Here is a 17,500-nt window from a genome sequence, read left to right as displayed (position 1 = left end):
CTATACACATATATATATACATAAATACACACGAATTTTTGTCACTTACCCATGCGTATGATTCATGTATGCATTTGTATGTAAGTGAGATATATGCATGTATATTGAATATTTACATAGAAGACGATGATACGCGGAGGAAGTTTGAGCGCGGGCTCGCTTCGAAAAAAAATATGTTTAGCTGTCCCTGGAGTATTTTGTTGGGTTTTAGAAGCAGCTACGATGTCTCGGTTTGTAACATTTTATTTGCAAGAAGTCTTCGTTCTTATTTTGGTACATGTGAAAGAGGTCTTTTAAGCTGTCTTGGAAACGTTACAGTAACATTCAAATCGATTGATTTTTCGCCTGGTTTTATGTTGATAATATTAATGATTATCATGATTATGACGGCTATTATTATTATTTTTATATTATTATTATACTGCTATTATTATTATTATTATTATTATTATTATTATTATTATTATTATTATTATTAGATAACGTGGTAATCAACACCACTCGCATATTTCACGGAAATATACATGGGAAAACAAACAAACGTTTTCTAGGACGTTGTTCTGTGAGTTTTCCTGTTAATTAATGTCCCGGAGAGGCTCTGGTCGTGACCCCCTTTTCTGCCCCTCAGTCTGAAATATCCTGAAGCTGTTCAGGTATTCAGTGCCTTCTGAATTCTCGACGAATCTCTGCTTACACGAAGAGTCTTCGAAACCTAGTTCGAGACCTGAGAGCTGTAGGTGTTTTCAAGTCTTCTTCCAGTTTCATGCTTACTGTCAGTTTGCTTAAATGACTTGGAATATATCCTTTCGTTAACTTGCATAGGTATTTAGTTCTCTAAAGAAAATTTTGGGGAACATTCTTTTAATTTAATTAAGTTGCCTTTGCTGTGTATTCGTGGGTATTATATATGTGGGTCAAATACTTGATTTATTTTTCTAATGAAGACCAAATTCTTTGGAAGCTTGAATTTCAAGTCAGTGGCCTGTTGACTTGTTCCTTGTAAACAGGGTTCATCTTCTGAATAACAATAATTATGGTAAAAATACTGATAATAATAATAACAGTTATCTTAACAGCGATAATTAATCCGTAGATTTTCTTTTTTATATGTTAGAATCTGCTTCTGCTCTTCCCTAACACGTAATCTTTTTCTTCACTTTCTTCTTTTTTATGGAAGGGAAACTGAGATGGACAGAACAGCAGAAACCCAGGTCGGCAAGTGAAAGAGAAGAAAATGTAGGAAAAAAGTATAATAGTGTTAGTTTGCCTATATTCTTGGATGACGACAAACCTTGTGGGCGGAAGAATTCTAATGCAAGTAGGAGGAGGCAAGTTATGTGCTACAGATGGGGTTGGTTGGGTGGGAAATGGGACTAGAGTCTTTTTCGTGTTTTTTTTTTCTGAGCCTGTCCATAAAACACTCTCGTATGATATGTGGCACGTAATAGTATAGTGCTGTGTTTGATAAAGCCAGATATATAAGCTGCTGTAGTTTTACTCAGAATCCCTATTTTTTTTTTTTTACATATAAGTGGTTTAATTGAAATATATTGCACAAATTTTTCTTTCCGTGTGATAATCTCAGACTACTAATATCTCTCTCTCTCTCTCTCTCTCTCTCTCTCTCTCTCTCTCTCTCTCTCTCTCTGTCTGTCTTAATGTCAGGTATTTTATCAGCATATAAAATCTGTGCTCCAACCAAAAGCTGGTGCCCAGTAGGATGTATACTGTATGTAATCAACTTTGACAGGTCCTCGCAAAATTTCTTCATATGATATTGTTCATGCTACCTGAACTTTATTTTTTTTTTTCCTTTCTTTTCACGATATCATTTGAAGTTCATATCGAAAAATGCTCCTAAGTTCATATCGAAAAATGCTCCTCTGTTGTCTTGTTTATTGAATTTCATTCTCTTATTGTTCATCCTAAGTTTAGTCTAACATTCACTTATATTTGAGGTAAAACTTACAGGGATGATCAAAAGTAGCAGAGGGACAGGGTTTGAGAGTAGTCTATCTTTCGTGAAAGTACATTGACACCACATAACTAAGACGTAGCAACGTTTCCCAGCTGAGACCTGATTAGAGAACTTATCTCTTGAAATGTGGGTTCTCAGGTCAGACTACTTCTATTTGTGTATTGGTTACCGCCCGGTTTGGTTGTTGACATAACACCGTGTTATTTTATATTAGTATTTGTGTAAAATAGGATTTTAATCACATGATACTGACATTGTTTTTTATTGTGTTGCAGGCGTGGTTGGTGTCGTTGAGTGACTGAGGAAGAGGTGCGGCCGGCACTCTAAATTTAGACCTGGCACCGTAGCTCTCCTGCTGGTACTGCTCCACCTTCTCCTCCCCCTCCCCCTTTTCTTCTTCCTGCTGCTGTTGCTGCTGTTCTGCTGCTCCAACTACTACTGCTGTTCCTGCTGCAGCTTCTCTTTTGTAGCTGCCACTGCTTCCACTAAGTGTTGGCGGATGGTGGCAGCAGCACCGGCAAGGCCCTACTGCCCTATTTATGTTCGCCATCTCCAACCAAAACACCCGCACCGTCGCCGCCTCCAACCTCCGCGTCCTCAACTTCTCTCCAAGAGCCTTAGGTGGAGGTCGACCGATGGTGGAGCGATGGATCATGCCGAGGAACTAGTCTCCCTAGGTGTTCCTGCGGCGGTGCCGCTGATACTTCGGCCTCTCGCATCAGCTTCCACCGAAGGCTTTGACCAGCACAGAGTGACCGGCCGCCAGCCCAAGTGGTCGTCACGTGACACTCAGTATTGAGGCGGCCGAAGTGGGACGCCAGTGGTGGGGAGGCAGCCGCCCAGTGTTGAAACAAGTGCCATTAGTGTGAGAATAAGAAGAAGAACCAGAAGGTATTCGGTGCTTTGCTTCGCCCCTCTCGGACGCGGCGCTTCTCCATTCTGAATTATAACGATAATCGCAGTTACTTGAAAAGTGATCGTTGTGACACAAAGTGACCGGCTTCTCGGGCAGGAAACTTCCTCGGTGATTGATTACTGTTCGCTGAAATCTTTGTTGTTGTTATTGCGAATGTAATTGTTGATACTGTTACTGTTATCGTCGTCATTACTGTTATTATCGTTAGGTGACTGTATGTTTAAGCAACATGCCCGTCCCTCCGTCCTCGCCCTCCGTGGGCACCAGCAGATACCCATCTTACACCTCTTATTCATCCTCCTACCGGAGTCCGTCCTCATCTTCCTATAGTGGTCGCACCACGTCCTTAGACCGCTCACCATATCTAAGCACCTACGGCAGTAGCTATTCGAGCAACTACTCAACCAGCACTTATACAAGCAAGTACTCGAGACCTCCCATTCCGTCTTATTCGGTCGCGACTGACACTTACCGGAGCAGCCGTAGCTTGCGCCAGTCTCCCGTGAGACCCACTTACTCGAGGCTGAGCTCCGATTCCTCTCTCGAGTCCTCGCTCTCATCGAGGTATAGCACTTCCCGATACTCCAGGGACAAAAGAGATGTGTCCACTTCGCGAGATTCCGGATACGGTTCCAGGCTCTCTTCTCGCGATCGGTCGGTTGACATCATCAACGGAAATGGAGTCGACACCAGTCACTTTGGGCCATCACCTTCGTCTTACGCTTGCAATTACCGATGGGAGTATCGAGAGAAGGACACTAAAGCCGAAACGGGAGGAAGTAACGATACCACAGAGCAAAATGGAGAAGCCGAGAAGGTCAGAGTCACCGACAGGATTCGCAACTTTGAAACTCGATCGTCAGCTGCGAAGGAAATAGGCGGGGGCTTGTTAGCTGGAAGGGAAAGCTCCTCAACGGGAAGGGAGAGGGGCTACTCCCCTGCAAAGGATTCCAGCAGCGTCGTCCCTCGCCGTCGCATGATTCCACTCACCTTGGTGGATATTCCGAAGCGCTCCTCCTCAACGACCCGGAAGAGCCCCAGCACCAGGGACGAGGACGACGACAGAAACAACAACCCCAGCAGCAACGAGCGAAGGCCCTCCGTCACGGAACTCTGCAGGAAATACGACGCCAATCACAACGTCACCAACGGCGTGGCAAAACAAGACGACGAGGATGAGGATGAGGACGACGACCGAAGCGACGGAAGTGCGTGTTCCGGAGGTCCAGCTGCTGCAGCTGACGATGACGCAGCACTCGGCACCGTCGAGACTGTCACTCTGACCCTCAAAACGCGCCCGAGGACGAGCTCTACTTCTCGTGCTGATCGAAGGGAGTCGCCCTTAGTCTCAAGAGTGAGCTCTCCTGCCACGGGGTCACGCCTCGATTCCCCAACCAGGAGCCGCGTGGAATCCCCAGCCAGATCGCGGTTCGATACATCTTTTAAGGAATCCCCTGCTAGAAATCGATTTGAATCCCCTCTGAGGAACCGGTTGGACTCTTCGGTTGGCCGTCCCGAATCCCCATGTGATAGGGATGGGGGACGCACATCTCCTTATGTTAATGGCACCCTGGATAAGGTAAGAAATCAAGTTTCACTTCTAGTCAATTTGAGGCGCTTGCAACACAATGTCCTAATTCATACCGTCGTTTTGGTAGTTTATAATATATGTATATATATACTGTACATATATGTTTATAATATATGTGTATGTATATATATATATATATATATATATATATATATATATATATATATATATATATATATATATATGCGTGTGTGTGTGTCAACTATCAAAACGACGGTATGAATTAGTATTAAAGTCGTAGTAAGCTGGTATATGTCTAGGCTATCTGATTAAGAGTAAAACACAATTTGCCTCCTATTATACTATTATGAAATGGAATGATATTCTTATTTAATGTATCTATGACAATTCTCCTATTCTTAAAAAAAAACATAATACAGTTTATTATTATTCAGTGATTTTCGCTGAATTTAGATCTAATATAACCTTTCTTCAGATAGAATGTGTACCTATTTGGCAAAGACGTTATCGAACTCCATACCCGTAGGTACTTCGAAATATATAAGGCATCCGATATCATTGACCTCTGTACTTGCATTACAACAAGCCAAAAATGAGAGAAGGCATTTGGTCCGTCTGCGTCTCTTAGCGGAAATTCTCTCTCTCTCTCTCTCTCTCTCTCTCTCTCTCTCTCTCTCTCTCTCTCTCTCTCTCTCTCTCTCTCTCAGCGGGAAACCCTTGCTTCAACAAAGGCAGCTGGCCTAGATGGCACACGTCCAAAGGGTACTGAAGGAAATAGCCAGTGAAATCACGCCACTAATCACATTATACACCCTTTACCCATCAACGATTAAAGGGCATATAAATCTGAGATGAGCGATGAGAGAAGATTGAATAATTAATTTTAAATAATTTACTAGTAATCATATGTTTTGGATTTACGGTCCTCGTCATTCGCTTATATTTCGGTGAAGCATAATTGTAGATTTGATTATTAACTACCCGGTTAAAGGAAGTTGATGAATATAACATGAGTAACGATAGAATAATCATCATACAAGGCATAAGAGTAGATTTAATTATTATTTACGCCGTTAAAGCAAATTGATGAATATAATATGAATAATAACGGTATAATCATCCTACAAGACAGTTTTCATAAACTAGACTTTGAATGTTCAATATTTTTAAGGGAATAAAGACAGATTTTTATTTTTAACTAATTAACGATATACTTGACGATTTGGGAAATGTCATGCGATTTGTTTCTTAGACAAGAACATCCATCCTTATTGTTATAAGTTTCATTAAATGATAACACTTTGATTTTCTTTAAAAAATGAACAAGGATGGGAATTATTTTGCAGTATGAGCAAAAAAGTCAAGAGACATGCTGCATATATATATATATATATATATATATATATATATATATATATATATATATATATATATATATATATATATATATCTATATGTATATATATATGTATGTATGTATGTATATCTATATAGATTTATATATAATATATGTATATATATATACACATACATACATATATACACATACATACACATATATATATATATATATATATATATATATATATATATATATATATATATATATATATATATATATATGCAGCATGTCTCTTTCCTTTTTTTTGCTCATACTGCAAAATAATTCCCATCCTTGTTCATTTTTTTTAAAGAAAATCAAAGAAAATTGATTTCGTTTCATATTTGTCTCTGAAACTGACCAAAAGTTTATTTTAGAAAAACTCTCTCGGAAACAGTCATCTTACATTGTATTGCTTCTTATTCTTCTTTTTCTAACATAGCAACTTAGGAAACAAAGAAGTGGATGGTAGTGAATACGGGAATAGAGTAAGAGTAACGAGAAGAAGAGGAAAAACACATTTTACCTTGCCATTGATTTATTTATTTTGACATTTTCTATCAGTTGAAATACTGCTAGCCAGTACAAAAATATCACCACAAACCTGATTTAAAAGGTACATCACCTTGTTTTTTATATAGCATGAGGATTTAAACAGAATTTACTTTTTGGCATCCAAGAATGTCTGAATATCCGTGATGGCTCTCAGCCAAAATTATATTTTTAGCTTTTTCAGTGTCAGCTGAGTAAGGTTATATATATATATATATATATATATATATATATATATATATATATATATATATATATATATATATATATATATATATATATATATATATATATATATATATATATATAAATATAAAAGTGTGTGTGTGTGTGTATATATATATATATATAAATATAATATATATATATATATATATATATATATATATATATATGTAAATGTGAATGTGTATATACATATATATATACACACACTTTTCCACTGTCCGTAAGTTATTGTTGAACTTTAGTCTCAATCAGACGAATCGCGGACATTTCAGTGTTCTAAAATGACCAAGAAGGATGGAATTTCTTAACGTTTTTCATTAAATCGGGATGAGTAACGTATTTGTTAAATAAAGATACATTTTGCAGTTGTATTACAACTTAATTCGTTCTGATTTAGAACATATTAAATCTCCCTCGCAATCCAACTATTTTAATTAAATCTTCACCTCTGTAGTTTCACATAGTAATAATACTGTGATAATTTTAAGTGCAAAGAAGTTTCATCTGATGCCAAGATTCTGTGGTCAAGGATTGCATCTGGTAGCAAAATGAGTTTATTGGTCGTTAACATTTGCAAACGGCAATATTCAGTAAAGTTTGCATCTTGGTTTGATTCCGGGTCTGACCGCGTGGGAGGTCGGTGAGATATAGATATATATATATATATATATATATATATATATATATATATATATATATATATATATATAGATAGATAGATAGATAGATATAGATAGATATTATACATGTATATATATATATATAAAATATATACATATATATTTTTTATTACTTAAAGCGTGCTTGCGTTGCATCTGGCTCTGATAACCAGGGCGTAAAGCCACTCTCTCGGTACTTAACCCGTTGCAGCCGTGGGAGGGTTGAGACCCTCACTAATGTACTTTACTGGTTGTGGCGCTCTGCATCTTAAAATATTTTGTATTTTGTCGGTATTCAAGACAGAATACACTTGGGAAAGCTTTACGCAGTTGCAGGAGTTTGGTAAATACTGCTTGTGGAATGACCTTTTACACGACTACTTTTATTCATTCAGTAAACCGTAAAGTTTCACGTGTTTCGTTTTGTAATTATTTCTGGTATTTACAGGTAAGATCGGACACATTACTGATCTTATTTAGAGTCACCCCTGACTGCAAATACGTCTTATAGAATTATTATGAATAAAACGTGCCTGTATTTTCTTTCTAGTTACAAAAGATTATATTACACCTTTTTTCCATCTAATGTGAACTTGGTCAGTTTGGAAGTCTAAAAAGTTCACTGTTAAGGAGTAAATATCCTATATAATTAGAAATTTATTATTTCAGTCTTGGGTACTAATCCTAGCGTAGAACATTCTCAGACACCTCAGCTCTCCCAAAGAAAACACAGTGATTTTAATGACGTCAGTTCTAAGTAATGCTGCTCTGCGGGAAATATAAGAAAAGAAACTGAATCATTTAACCCGCTTTTGTGTAAAGTCAGATATGGCGTTAGTAAAGAGGTTAAATTCCTCACTCTCATCTTACGGTGACCGATGCTTCCATTTGGCAAGTGATCGAAGTCCCGTTTGGCAGCTGTTTGTGCCTTTGTCAACAAGATGAAGAGGCAGACGTGTTATTTTGCGAAATGTCACCTCACAGAATCACTTAGCGGTCTGCTAATTACGATGGAAATTAGCAATGAAAACCGAGATGTAATCATTAAATTTTTTTTCCTCTTAGATGATAGCAGTTTAAGGAAGTTTCCCGAAATTCAGATATTACGATACTGGATAAATTTGACATTCTTATTTCATACTCGAGGAATGTCCAAACAAAAAATCTTCATTGTGGGAGTGCTGGGAGAAATAAAAATACTCTCTCTCTCTCTCTCTCTCTCTCTCTCTCTCTCTCTCTCTCTCTCTCTCTCTCTCTCTCTCTCTCTCTCTCTATTTTTGGTATGTATGTGCATAATTCAAACTTACACCCCCTCATGGTTTAGATTCTCTCTTATCTATTTCCGTGTTGGAACCTGACTAATCTTTGTGCCACTTAAACCAGAGTTAAAATGGGACAGGTGCTCGACCCTATTTTAGTAAATGAAAAACAGATGAATGGACCTAGCTGGTATACTTATGTGTCCCGGGTTTTACTTATACATTTACAAATGCATGTACAAAGACAGTTGCCTATAGTAGCTTTCAGTGATGTATATGCATCTATATTATACATAGTGCAGCTTGCAAAAGATTCTTTTCTTTTTTTTATTAACGAAAATGATAATTTAAAAAAAAAAGAACGAAAAAAGTTAAATACCCATTGAGGAATTAAAAATATAAATATGTGAACTCATATGGTTTTTATGTGATACGACCTGTACTTTGGTGACGAGAGAGAGAAAATTTGTAGAGAAAGGACGAAAAGAAAGTAAGAACGGTTTGTGAAGCTCAGCAGAGTATGAGAGATTCAGGCATTTTCTGTTATCGTCATTTTTGCGGTCACTTTCTTTCATTTCTCCTTTATTCTTCTGAAAGTTTCTTGTTTTCTGCGTGACAGCTGCCATTCGTTTTCAAAATGTTCTCTGTATCTCAAATGAGAATTTTCTCACTGTTAACTTTACCATTCCAGTCATGAAAGAAACTTTTGAGTATAAGCGATGGGACTTCATTGTCTTATTCAACAATACATAATCACAATACAGTCAAAGACTCGTTTATATTCGACAGGAGTTCGACTGACGTGTGGCGTATAGTTTGTAACGTAGATTTTTTTAACGACATTTTGGTTAATTGGACTTTTTTTTTTCATCGTTGCAAACTTAATAGATTAGTTGTATTTCTGTTTTTTTAATTGCTGTAACGTCTGGTAACACTGCCAGCAAATAATAATAATAATAATAATAATAATAATAATAATAATAATAATAATAATGAATTGTTGAGGCGATAATGACTGAAAATACGCAACAGATTACTTGGCTGAAACTAATCACACGACAGTTTCTCACTCATGTCAAATTAATATTGTTCTTATACCTCAAAAAACAGGCTCGTAGGAAGAGGAATGGTGAATGCTGGTGTGTGAGTTGTGTGAAAATTCTCCGAGATTTTCAATTTGTTTAGAAGAAAATGACAAACTTTCCAAGACGTTTACCTCTATGAAATTATGTTGAAAGAGAAAGTGCATTTACTTGACTTTCCTTCGCTGCGTGGTTGTTTGGGCCTTAGAGAAGCCACTTCATCTTGAGCAGAAAATACCTGATGCCCTCACATAATCAAGAAAGGTGTGTGTGCGTAGGTATATTAAATGCAACATTACAATCAGTAAATGTCTGGCTGCACAATACTCCCTTCATTAATTTTATTATAGCTGTGGAATGACGTACATGCAGGTTACCTACGTGTCCGTATTCATTTTATTGCCTCAGCCTCAGAAACCGACAGAAATGAAGCGTTTGCATTCGGAACCCGTTGGGGGAAACGAGCGGGCGCATACGGGGCCTGGCTAATGATATTCAACGTATGACCTGGATGTGGCCTATCTCACTTTCTCATTTGTTGGCGTCACTAATTTCTACCTCCCCCCCTCCCCGACAATTGTTATTCTGCGTGATTGGAATAACCGCGAGAGTCATTAAACCTCCGTAAATAACCGTTTGTGTGTGGCCACTTGGCTCCAGGATAATCGCGCTTTGCGATGCCGGCGCCGAATTATTCTCCTTTCAAATGGCGGTTCTGACACTGTGCTGTAGATCGTTCTAACCAGAAATCCTCCTCCTCCCTCCCTTCCCCCTTCACGATTACTTTGGGGATTTATTGAATGGCTGTCTGGCTGACTGGGCTAGGCAGTTTTTATAGATACGATAATTAGGGTCATGCGAATTTATGAGAACCATTAGAATTTGCAAAAGTGTTTTTTAATTTAATTGGGTTTAGGGCAGTTCATGGCCTTTTGACTGTCAGCATCTGATAGGTTTTAATAATCACATTTTACTAAATTTAAGGGATGTTCTAGTACAAAGCTAACGGATGACTAATCCGTTTATGAAAGGTTATTGAATAGCCTTTAATAGTTTATAGTAAGCCACTTCTTAGCAAAAAGTCACCAATCTGTAAAATCCTAGCTAAATTGTCTAGGACGACCATTTAAAGATTCTTAATGATAGTCAATGCATACAGAAAGTAAGGAATGGTAAAGTTAATAAAAATCCAATCAAGCTACATTGGGTTTCAAGTTATTAAAATGAATAATTATGTAAGGCTATAAATGAGCGTCTGATAATTTTAGATAACTGGGCTAATCAAGGCATGCAAAGTTAATGAATAGTTTTTCAGAATAAATTAAACGATTGGATCGTTAATCAGGCGATGTAGCAATAAATATTTCTCGGGATACGCAACTTTATCAAAGGGCTAATCAGGTTATTAAACTGTGCCAAGTTACTGATTGGCTATGCAGGTTATGCAAAATAACTGAATAGCTGATTGGAATATAGAGGCTTACAAAACCAGGCTACACAAATGAAATAAAATCTATCCTTGTTCGAAAAGTTAAGTATACCTTAGTTTTACCAGACCACTGAGCTGATTAACAGCTCTCCTAGGGCTGGCCCGAAGGATTAGACTTATTTTACGTGGCTAAGAACCAATTGGTTACTTAGCAACGGGACCTACAGCTTATTGTGGAATCCGAGCACATTATAGCGAGAAATGAATTTCTATCACCAGAAATAAATTCCTCTAACTCTTCATCAGCCGGCAGGGGGAATTGAACTCCGGCCCATCGAGTTACAGTCTGAATTATGATCACTGAATGTCTAGAAAAAGTCAGGCCATGCAAAGCTAATAAATATAAAAATCAGGTTGCGCAATGCTTTCTTTAATAAATGACCACAAATCAGGTCATATAAAGTTACTGAATGACTACGCAGTCATGTTACAAAGTTATTGACTAAAGGATCAGGCTTGCAGTCAAAATGTTACAAATGTTAATTGACTAAAAATGTCCGAAACAGTGTTTAACCTGGTTGAACATTTACCAGAATGTCTCAACCAAGAAAATCTTTAGAGTATTATCCATAATAGTATTCATAATGTATGGAATCTGTGCTAAAAATTCGATACATACAGTCACTAAATGTCCGAAACTTATTAGTGTTTAACCTGGTTGAACAGAAAAAGTAAAATGAAAACCAGAGATGAAATATCAACCAAGAAAAACTTTTAGAGTATCATATACTTATTGGTAGTATTCATCATGGGAACTCTTTAAGTATATAACTGTAATTATAGATGAATAAATCTCCCCCGATAGGAGAACGTTAGGGATATAATGATGATTTTCGGTTATATAATGACCTCAATGGGAAAACGTTACGCATATAACGATAATTATTGATCATGATACCATCAACCAATGGATAACTTTCAAGATTTAAGAGTAGTTTTATAGTTATATCATCCGCCGAGGAAAAACGTTAAGGATATACTGATAATGATAACATCCACAAATCCACTGAAGAAAATCGTATGAGGTATTATGATGGCAATTGTTTATTTGAAAATCCATCAAGGAAAAATCGGATATTAAAATCCATCAAGGAAAAACCAAATAAGACATAATGATAATTCTGGGTATTTATAAAAAAAAAAAAAAAAAAAAGACCAATGTAACCTGACCGTACAATCGGTTGGACCATACACTAAGACAAGGCTTTGGCTTCTTTCCATGGTTAGTGACTGTCAATTAGACGTGCCAGATCTTGGGAGACACTAAAGACGGGAAATATAGGGTATTCATTTAGGTTTGTGGCAAGACCATTTCTTTTTCTGAAATAATTTTTCAGTGTCATATTCCCCTTTTTATATTTCTCGCCGTGCTTGTCTGAAATGAATGTGGTCTAGGGTTTTTTTTTAAGTATTATTATTGCATATATTATTCAGTAGGTATTTTCCCCCTTTTTATTAAGCTGCTTTTGACATTTCAAGTTCTAGCAAGTGAAAAGATCCATTAGGGTTTATGCAATATATGACTCCTCTGAAGATATGGGCTCTCTCTCTCTCTCTCTCATACACAGTATTTATGTACGTACGTTGGGAGTATTTTTTAAATAGATCTCCTTGAGTTACATCCCTTCTGTGCCAAATATCGCATGCAGAATGATGCATAAGATGATTTATACGTTAAGGTCTGCACTTACTTAAAATAATATTACTTCTAAATTATCGATGTGGTTGACATATAGTATTGTATTCATTCTACTCATTGAAGAAAGCTAAAAATGCTCTGGGTGGTGGAAAACCTTCCTATCCTGCATTATAAGCTTCTTCTTCTTCTTCTTCTTCTTCTTCTTCTTCTTCTTCTTCTTCTTCTTCTTCTTCTTCTTCTTCTTCTTCTTCTTCTTCAAATTAATAATAATAATAATAATAATAATAAGAGTCGTCCTAAAGGTTCCTGTCTATTATGCTCTCATTCCCCTTCGTATCGCGCTCGACTTCAGGCTAATTAGGATCTTTCTTATACGGATATTCCTTCCCTTTCTTTATTGTTGCCTCGCCAGTTTGAGTGTTTCATCATTCTCCTTCATTAAGACACTTGTCCTTGCTGAAGATGTCTTTTATCTTTCACATATTCAGGTTAACTTGCAGCGTCAGTTGTCCGTGTTTCTTCATATTTTAGTTTGTGGTAATTGGAATTGCAGCATAAAATTTAGGCTGAAGGCAAATATCTGGGCCTATGAGGTTATTCAGCGCTGAAAGGGAAATTGAGAGTAAACAGGTTTTACAGGTGTAACATGAGGAAAACTTCGCAGTTGCACTTGAAACAGTTGTTAGGAGAGGGTGGAAAGTACGATGGAAGAAGGAGAATATGAGCGGAGGTACAGTAAAAGGAATGAAAGGGGTTGCAGTTAGGGACCGAAGGGACACTACAAAGAACCTTAAGTAATGCGTACAGTGTACCGCGTGAGGTGCACTGACGCTCTACCTCCCTACGGGGAGTTTACGGTAAAATTCTGCATATTCCACTAATGAACGTTTCCGCGTTTCTACGTTTGTCCGGGGTTGCCACGTGGGTTGTTGGGCCGCTGGCTATTTTGCAGCCAGACGTTCGCTTGTCCATTTTGGTCTTGACAAAGAAAGGAATCCTTAGAGTGCGACCGAATTCTTGCTGGAATAAACCCTGGTCGACGCCAATTCCCAGAAAGGCATTGTTTTCACACCTACGGCTCTAATAGCCGGCACTTCTTGGTCTTCATGGTAATCACCAAGCCTTGATCAACGCCTACGAACGCCCACTTCGTCGATCAATAACGAAGGAAAAGAATTGCCTATGCGTTGCTCGGGGAATGCAGTATTTTTCGACTGAAATATGTTGAAAAATTTTGCTTTTATAATCTGACCACGGTTTAGGTTTATCTCCTGTGTACAGGGCGCAGGCCTTGAGACAGTGATGGGAGTGAAAGATGTAAAAAATGAGGGGTACAAAAACTTCTTTATAATAATCTTTGTAGAATGAAGAATATGTGAAGAAAAGATGAAACGTTCGTTAAAGAAACTAGATGATAGAAGACCTTGACTGAAGATCGTTTGGAAAAAATTTAGTTGAAAGGCCGAAGTGTACTGTATGTTTCTCAAAGGAGACCAGTGACTAAGGGACGCGTTCCTTCGGACGATAAAGAATAAACAGGGCTAAGTATATAAACTGCGAAGTTCGTGGGATTTACTCAATAGCACGAAATTAACGCGCATTACAAATCCTAGTCTGTGGGGGGGGGAAACAAAAGCAAAGACGACAATGAGTTACAATGCCAGATTCCCTGAAGTACAAAACGGTGATGGTCACTACCTCTGATTTGTTACTGTCTCGTTTCCCCTTTCTGCCAGAGGGGAAGAAATTAAGCATGGTACAGGACGAGCTTTAGGTCCTAGTATTTACAGTATAAATATGTGTGTATATAAAAACAGTGTACACACATGCATGCACATCTCTCTCTCTTTTTTCTTTATATATATATATATATATATATATATATATATATATATATATATATACATACATTCATATATACATACATATATACATATATACTGTGTGCGTGTTTTAAGCCGTTTCCCGCAACAGAAGATGAATCCAGAGAAAAACATCACTACCCCATTTACACTTTAACTACCGAATTGTGGATGAACCCCCTGTGGAGAGGAAGGAGGATTATATATATATGTATATATATATGTATGTATATATACATTATATATACATAAGTATATATAATTTATTTTATTATATTTTTAGATACTTGTAGGTTTTGCTTTGAATAGATTTGGATGTTTTTCCTTGAAAAATGCTGGTAAGGTTATTAATAAAAGGCTGTACATCCTGAGATTCCAAACGATTTTCAATGCTTTATTTCTATCGAACTGGGATACTAGCTTAACAGCAGGAAATGTCAATCTAAATCTAGACAATGATGTAGCGATGTATATACTTCACAGCGAACTGGAAGCTTTATACAATTAGTGTGTCAAGTACTAGCTACATATTTCTTCAACTGGTTTTTATATACATCATCTAGCTTTCCAGATATATCTCTCTCCCTCATTTTAAACTTGAAATAACTGAAATTTGGGAAACACTTAATGACACAGTCGTAAATAACTGAAATTTGGGAAACATTTAATGACAGTCGTAAAGAGGTCTATCATAAAAAGAAAATATATTGCAGAAGAATTGGAGTTTACCATATATATGGGTTCCAATAAGCATTTCATTGATAGTTTATGTGTGCCATTAAGAATAAACATTCGTTATTTTGAAATCGGGTTATTCCTTTTGGAAAACTGGTAAAAAAGGAGTTTTGATCATATTTTAGCGTGGTCTTTTTAAGATTTGAATAAAAAAAAAGTGGTTTGATTATATTCGGCATATAAACTGATGTTCGTGAATAATGCATGGACATGAAGTCTTAGAAAGATCATGTACACTTCAAGACTAGACTGATATTTTGTCGGAAACAAAAGTAATAAAGAAAATACAATAAGGAGAAAAATATGATAAAAATAATTAGTTGCGTAATCAAAATGAATGAATTGATTTAAAGTAAGCTGACCAGAATGAATGAGATGATTCATGAAAACAGCACCCAAATTGAATGTAATGATACCTAATGATTGAACGTCCTACATAAAGTTGGGGTACTAGTCGCCATGAGGTTTTGTGAACAACACCCTGTTACCAGTGCTTTCAGATCTTAACGAAGGTTGTTGTACCTAAGTATCGTCTGATTGTTGGCCAACTTTACTTTGCTGCATTTGTTGCTCGCCATCGGCACCCCAGCGTCGCTGTTGCTGTTTGGTGCAACCTGACCCCCTAGTCCGTGCTTTAGAGAAGAAGCATTCGTTTATCTTTTTGCGGATTCTCAGACAATAATAATAATAATAATAATAATAATAATCTGTAGGGATCGTTACACTGTATAAATAATAATAATAATAATAATAATAATAATAATAATAATAATAATAATAATAAACATATGAGTGGTTATTATTATTATTATCATTATTATATTTCTGAAAATCCAATGAGACCACAATAAAACGAATGTACAGTAGTGGCATTATTACTGTTACTGTTAAATATAACTCTACGGGACTTTATATCCATATTTAAGTATAGTCGAGTTCTAAAGGTTCCCAAGGGAGCATGCTATAAATTTCTCTTCTTATTTTTATTATTGCAATGTCACCTTCCGTTCTGTAGATGTTCTTACATAAAACAAGTAATAAAACCTGTAGCCTCTCTCCTCTTACTCATCCATAAGTCTGTCCCCAGTACCTCAGTATCGCCTCCATAGATTCGGTGTCCTTTCAGCGGTTGGTTGTTTTCGTCTGCTGAATTATTTGGACAAATGAACAGCGTTGAGGAGTCTCATTCGATTGCGATCGAATTATTTGTCACGGTATCTTGGCAAGTAGTCGAACGTCGATGGGATGATACTGGCTGTGACTAACACACTCGACCCTTCCCTAGCAGACAGACAGACAGACAGACACGCGCACACACACTCACACACGTCTACAGACGCACCCACATATGCACAGACACTTACACACGGACGTATTCTTGGCCGTCAACTCTTACCAGCGGACATGGAAGCAGCTGCCGACTGGCTTCTCTGCCAATATTTTGAACTACATTATTTGCTGGACGAACAACAAGGGCGCGCGCGCACTTGCTAAGACTGCTGTTACCTCCCTCCCCCCCTGCTTCTCTCTCTCTCTCTCTCTCTCTCTCTCTCTCTCTCTCTCTCTCTCTCTATCACTGACCCAGATGTTTGAGGCTGCTGCTCATTGCGAGGGAATGCAATAGAGGATCAGTGCTTTTGGGTTACTGCTGTTGTCGTCTTTCACAGACGGATGCCAAAGACAACGGAAATTAAGACAGAGGTTCGAACGAGGAGGAAGTCCGATAATGAGGATACACACACACACACACACACACGAAAGTCAGCCCCATGGAACATGTGGACAGGGAAATGCGTTCTCCTTTTTTTATAGAAAGGAAAAACGATTGATGAAGTTTCTTTTGATGACACTTTTAAAAGTCATGCGGACTGGTTCATTGCTTTTCTGGATGTGTGAAAATTTGCATGGCACTTTCTATTTAAATTCTATAAGAATAAAGATCATATAATTTTTAAAATTGGGTGACAAAATTTGTTAAATGTGGCAAATCGTGTTACTGAGAATTACTCATATAGTTTGGTCTGATAGGGGAACTGAAGGTATTGATGGGCGATAAAAAAAAAAAAAAACATACGCTCTATGAAAATTTAAACAGGTTTGGTATATGCTTCCAAAAATATTTCAGATCAGTAATTGATGTATCTTCTGCTATAGAATCTAAAAAAACT

General features: G+C 37.2%; 1 protein-coding gene across 2 annotated transcripts in view; it reads left to right on the top strand.

The window, feature by feature from the left end:
• The window catches only part of LOC136839562 (ubiquitin carboxyl-terminal hydrolase 2-like), a 181,478-nt gene that overhangs the window by 82,400 nt on the left and 81,578 nt on the right, over positions 1-17,500 (top strand). For both annotated transcript variants that reach the window (XM_067105815.1, XM_067105814.1), the window contains exon 2: positions 2,254-4,473. In XM_067105815.1, the coding sequence (XP_066961916.1) occupies positions 3,124-4,473 (1,350 nt within the window). In that variant the 5' untranslated portion in view covers positions 2,254-3,123. The remainder of the gene's footprint in view (positions 1-2,253; positions 4,474-17,500) is intronic.

This window comes from Macrobrachium rosenbergii, chromosome 6, assembly GCF_040412425.1.
Source record: "Macrobrachium rosenbergii isolate ZJJX-2024 chromosome 6, ASM4041242v1, whole genome shotgun sequence".
In the NCBI taxonomy this organism is placed as follows: Eukaryota; Metazoa; Arthropoda; class Malacostraca; order Decapoda; family Palaemonidae; genus Macrobrachium; species Macrobrachium rosenbergii.
Note: the sequence above shows the minus strand (reverse complement) of the source record. Positions and strands in the feature narration are given on the sequence as shown.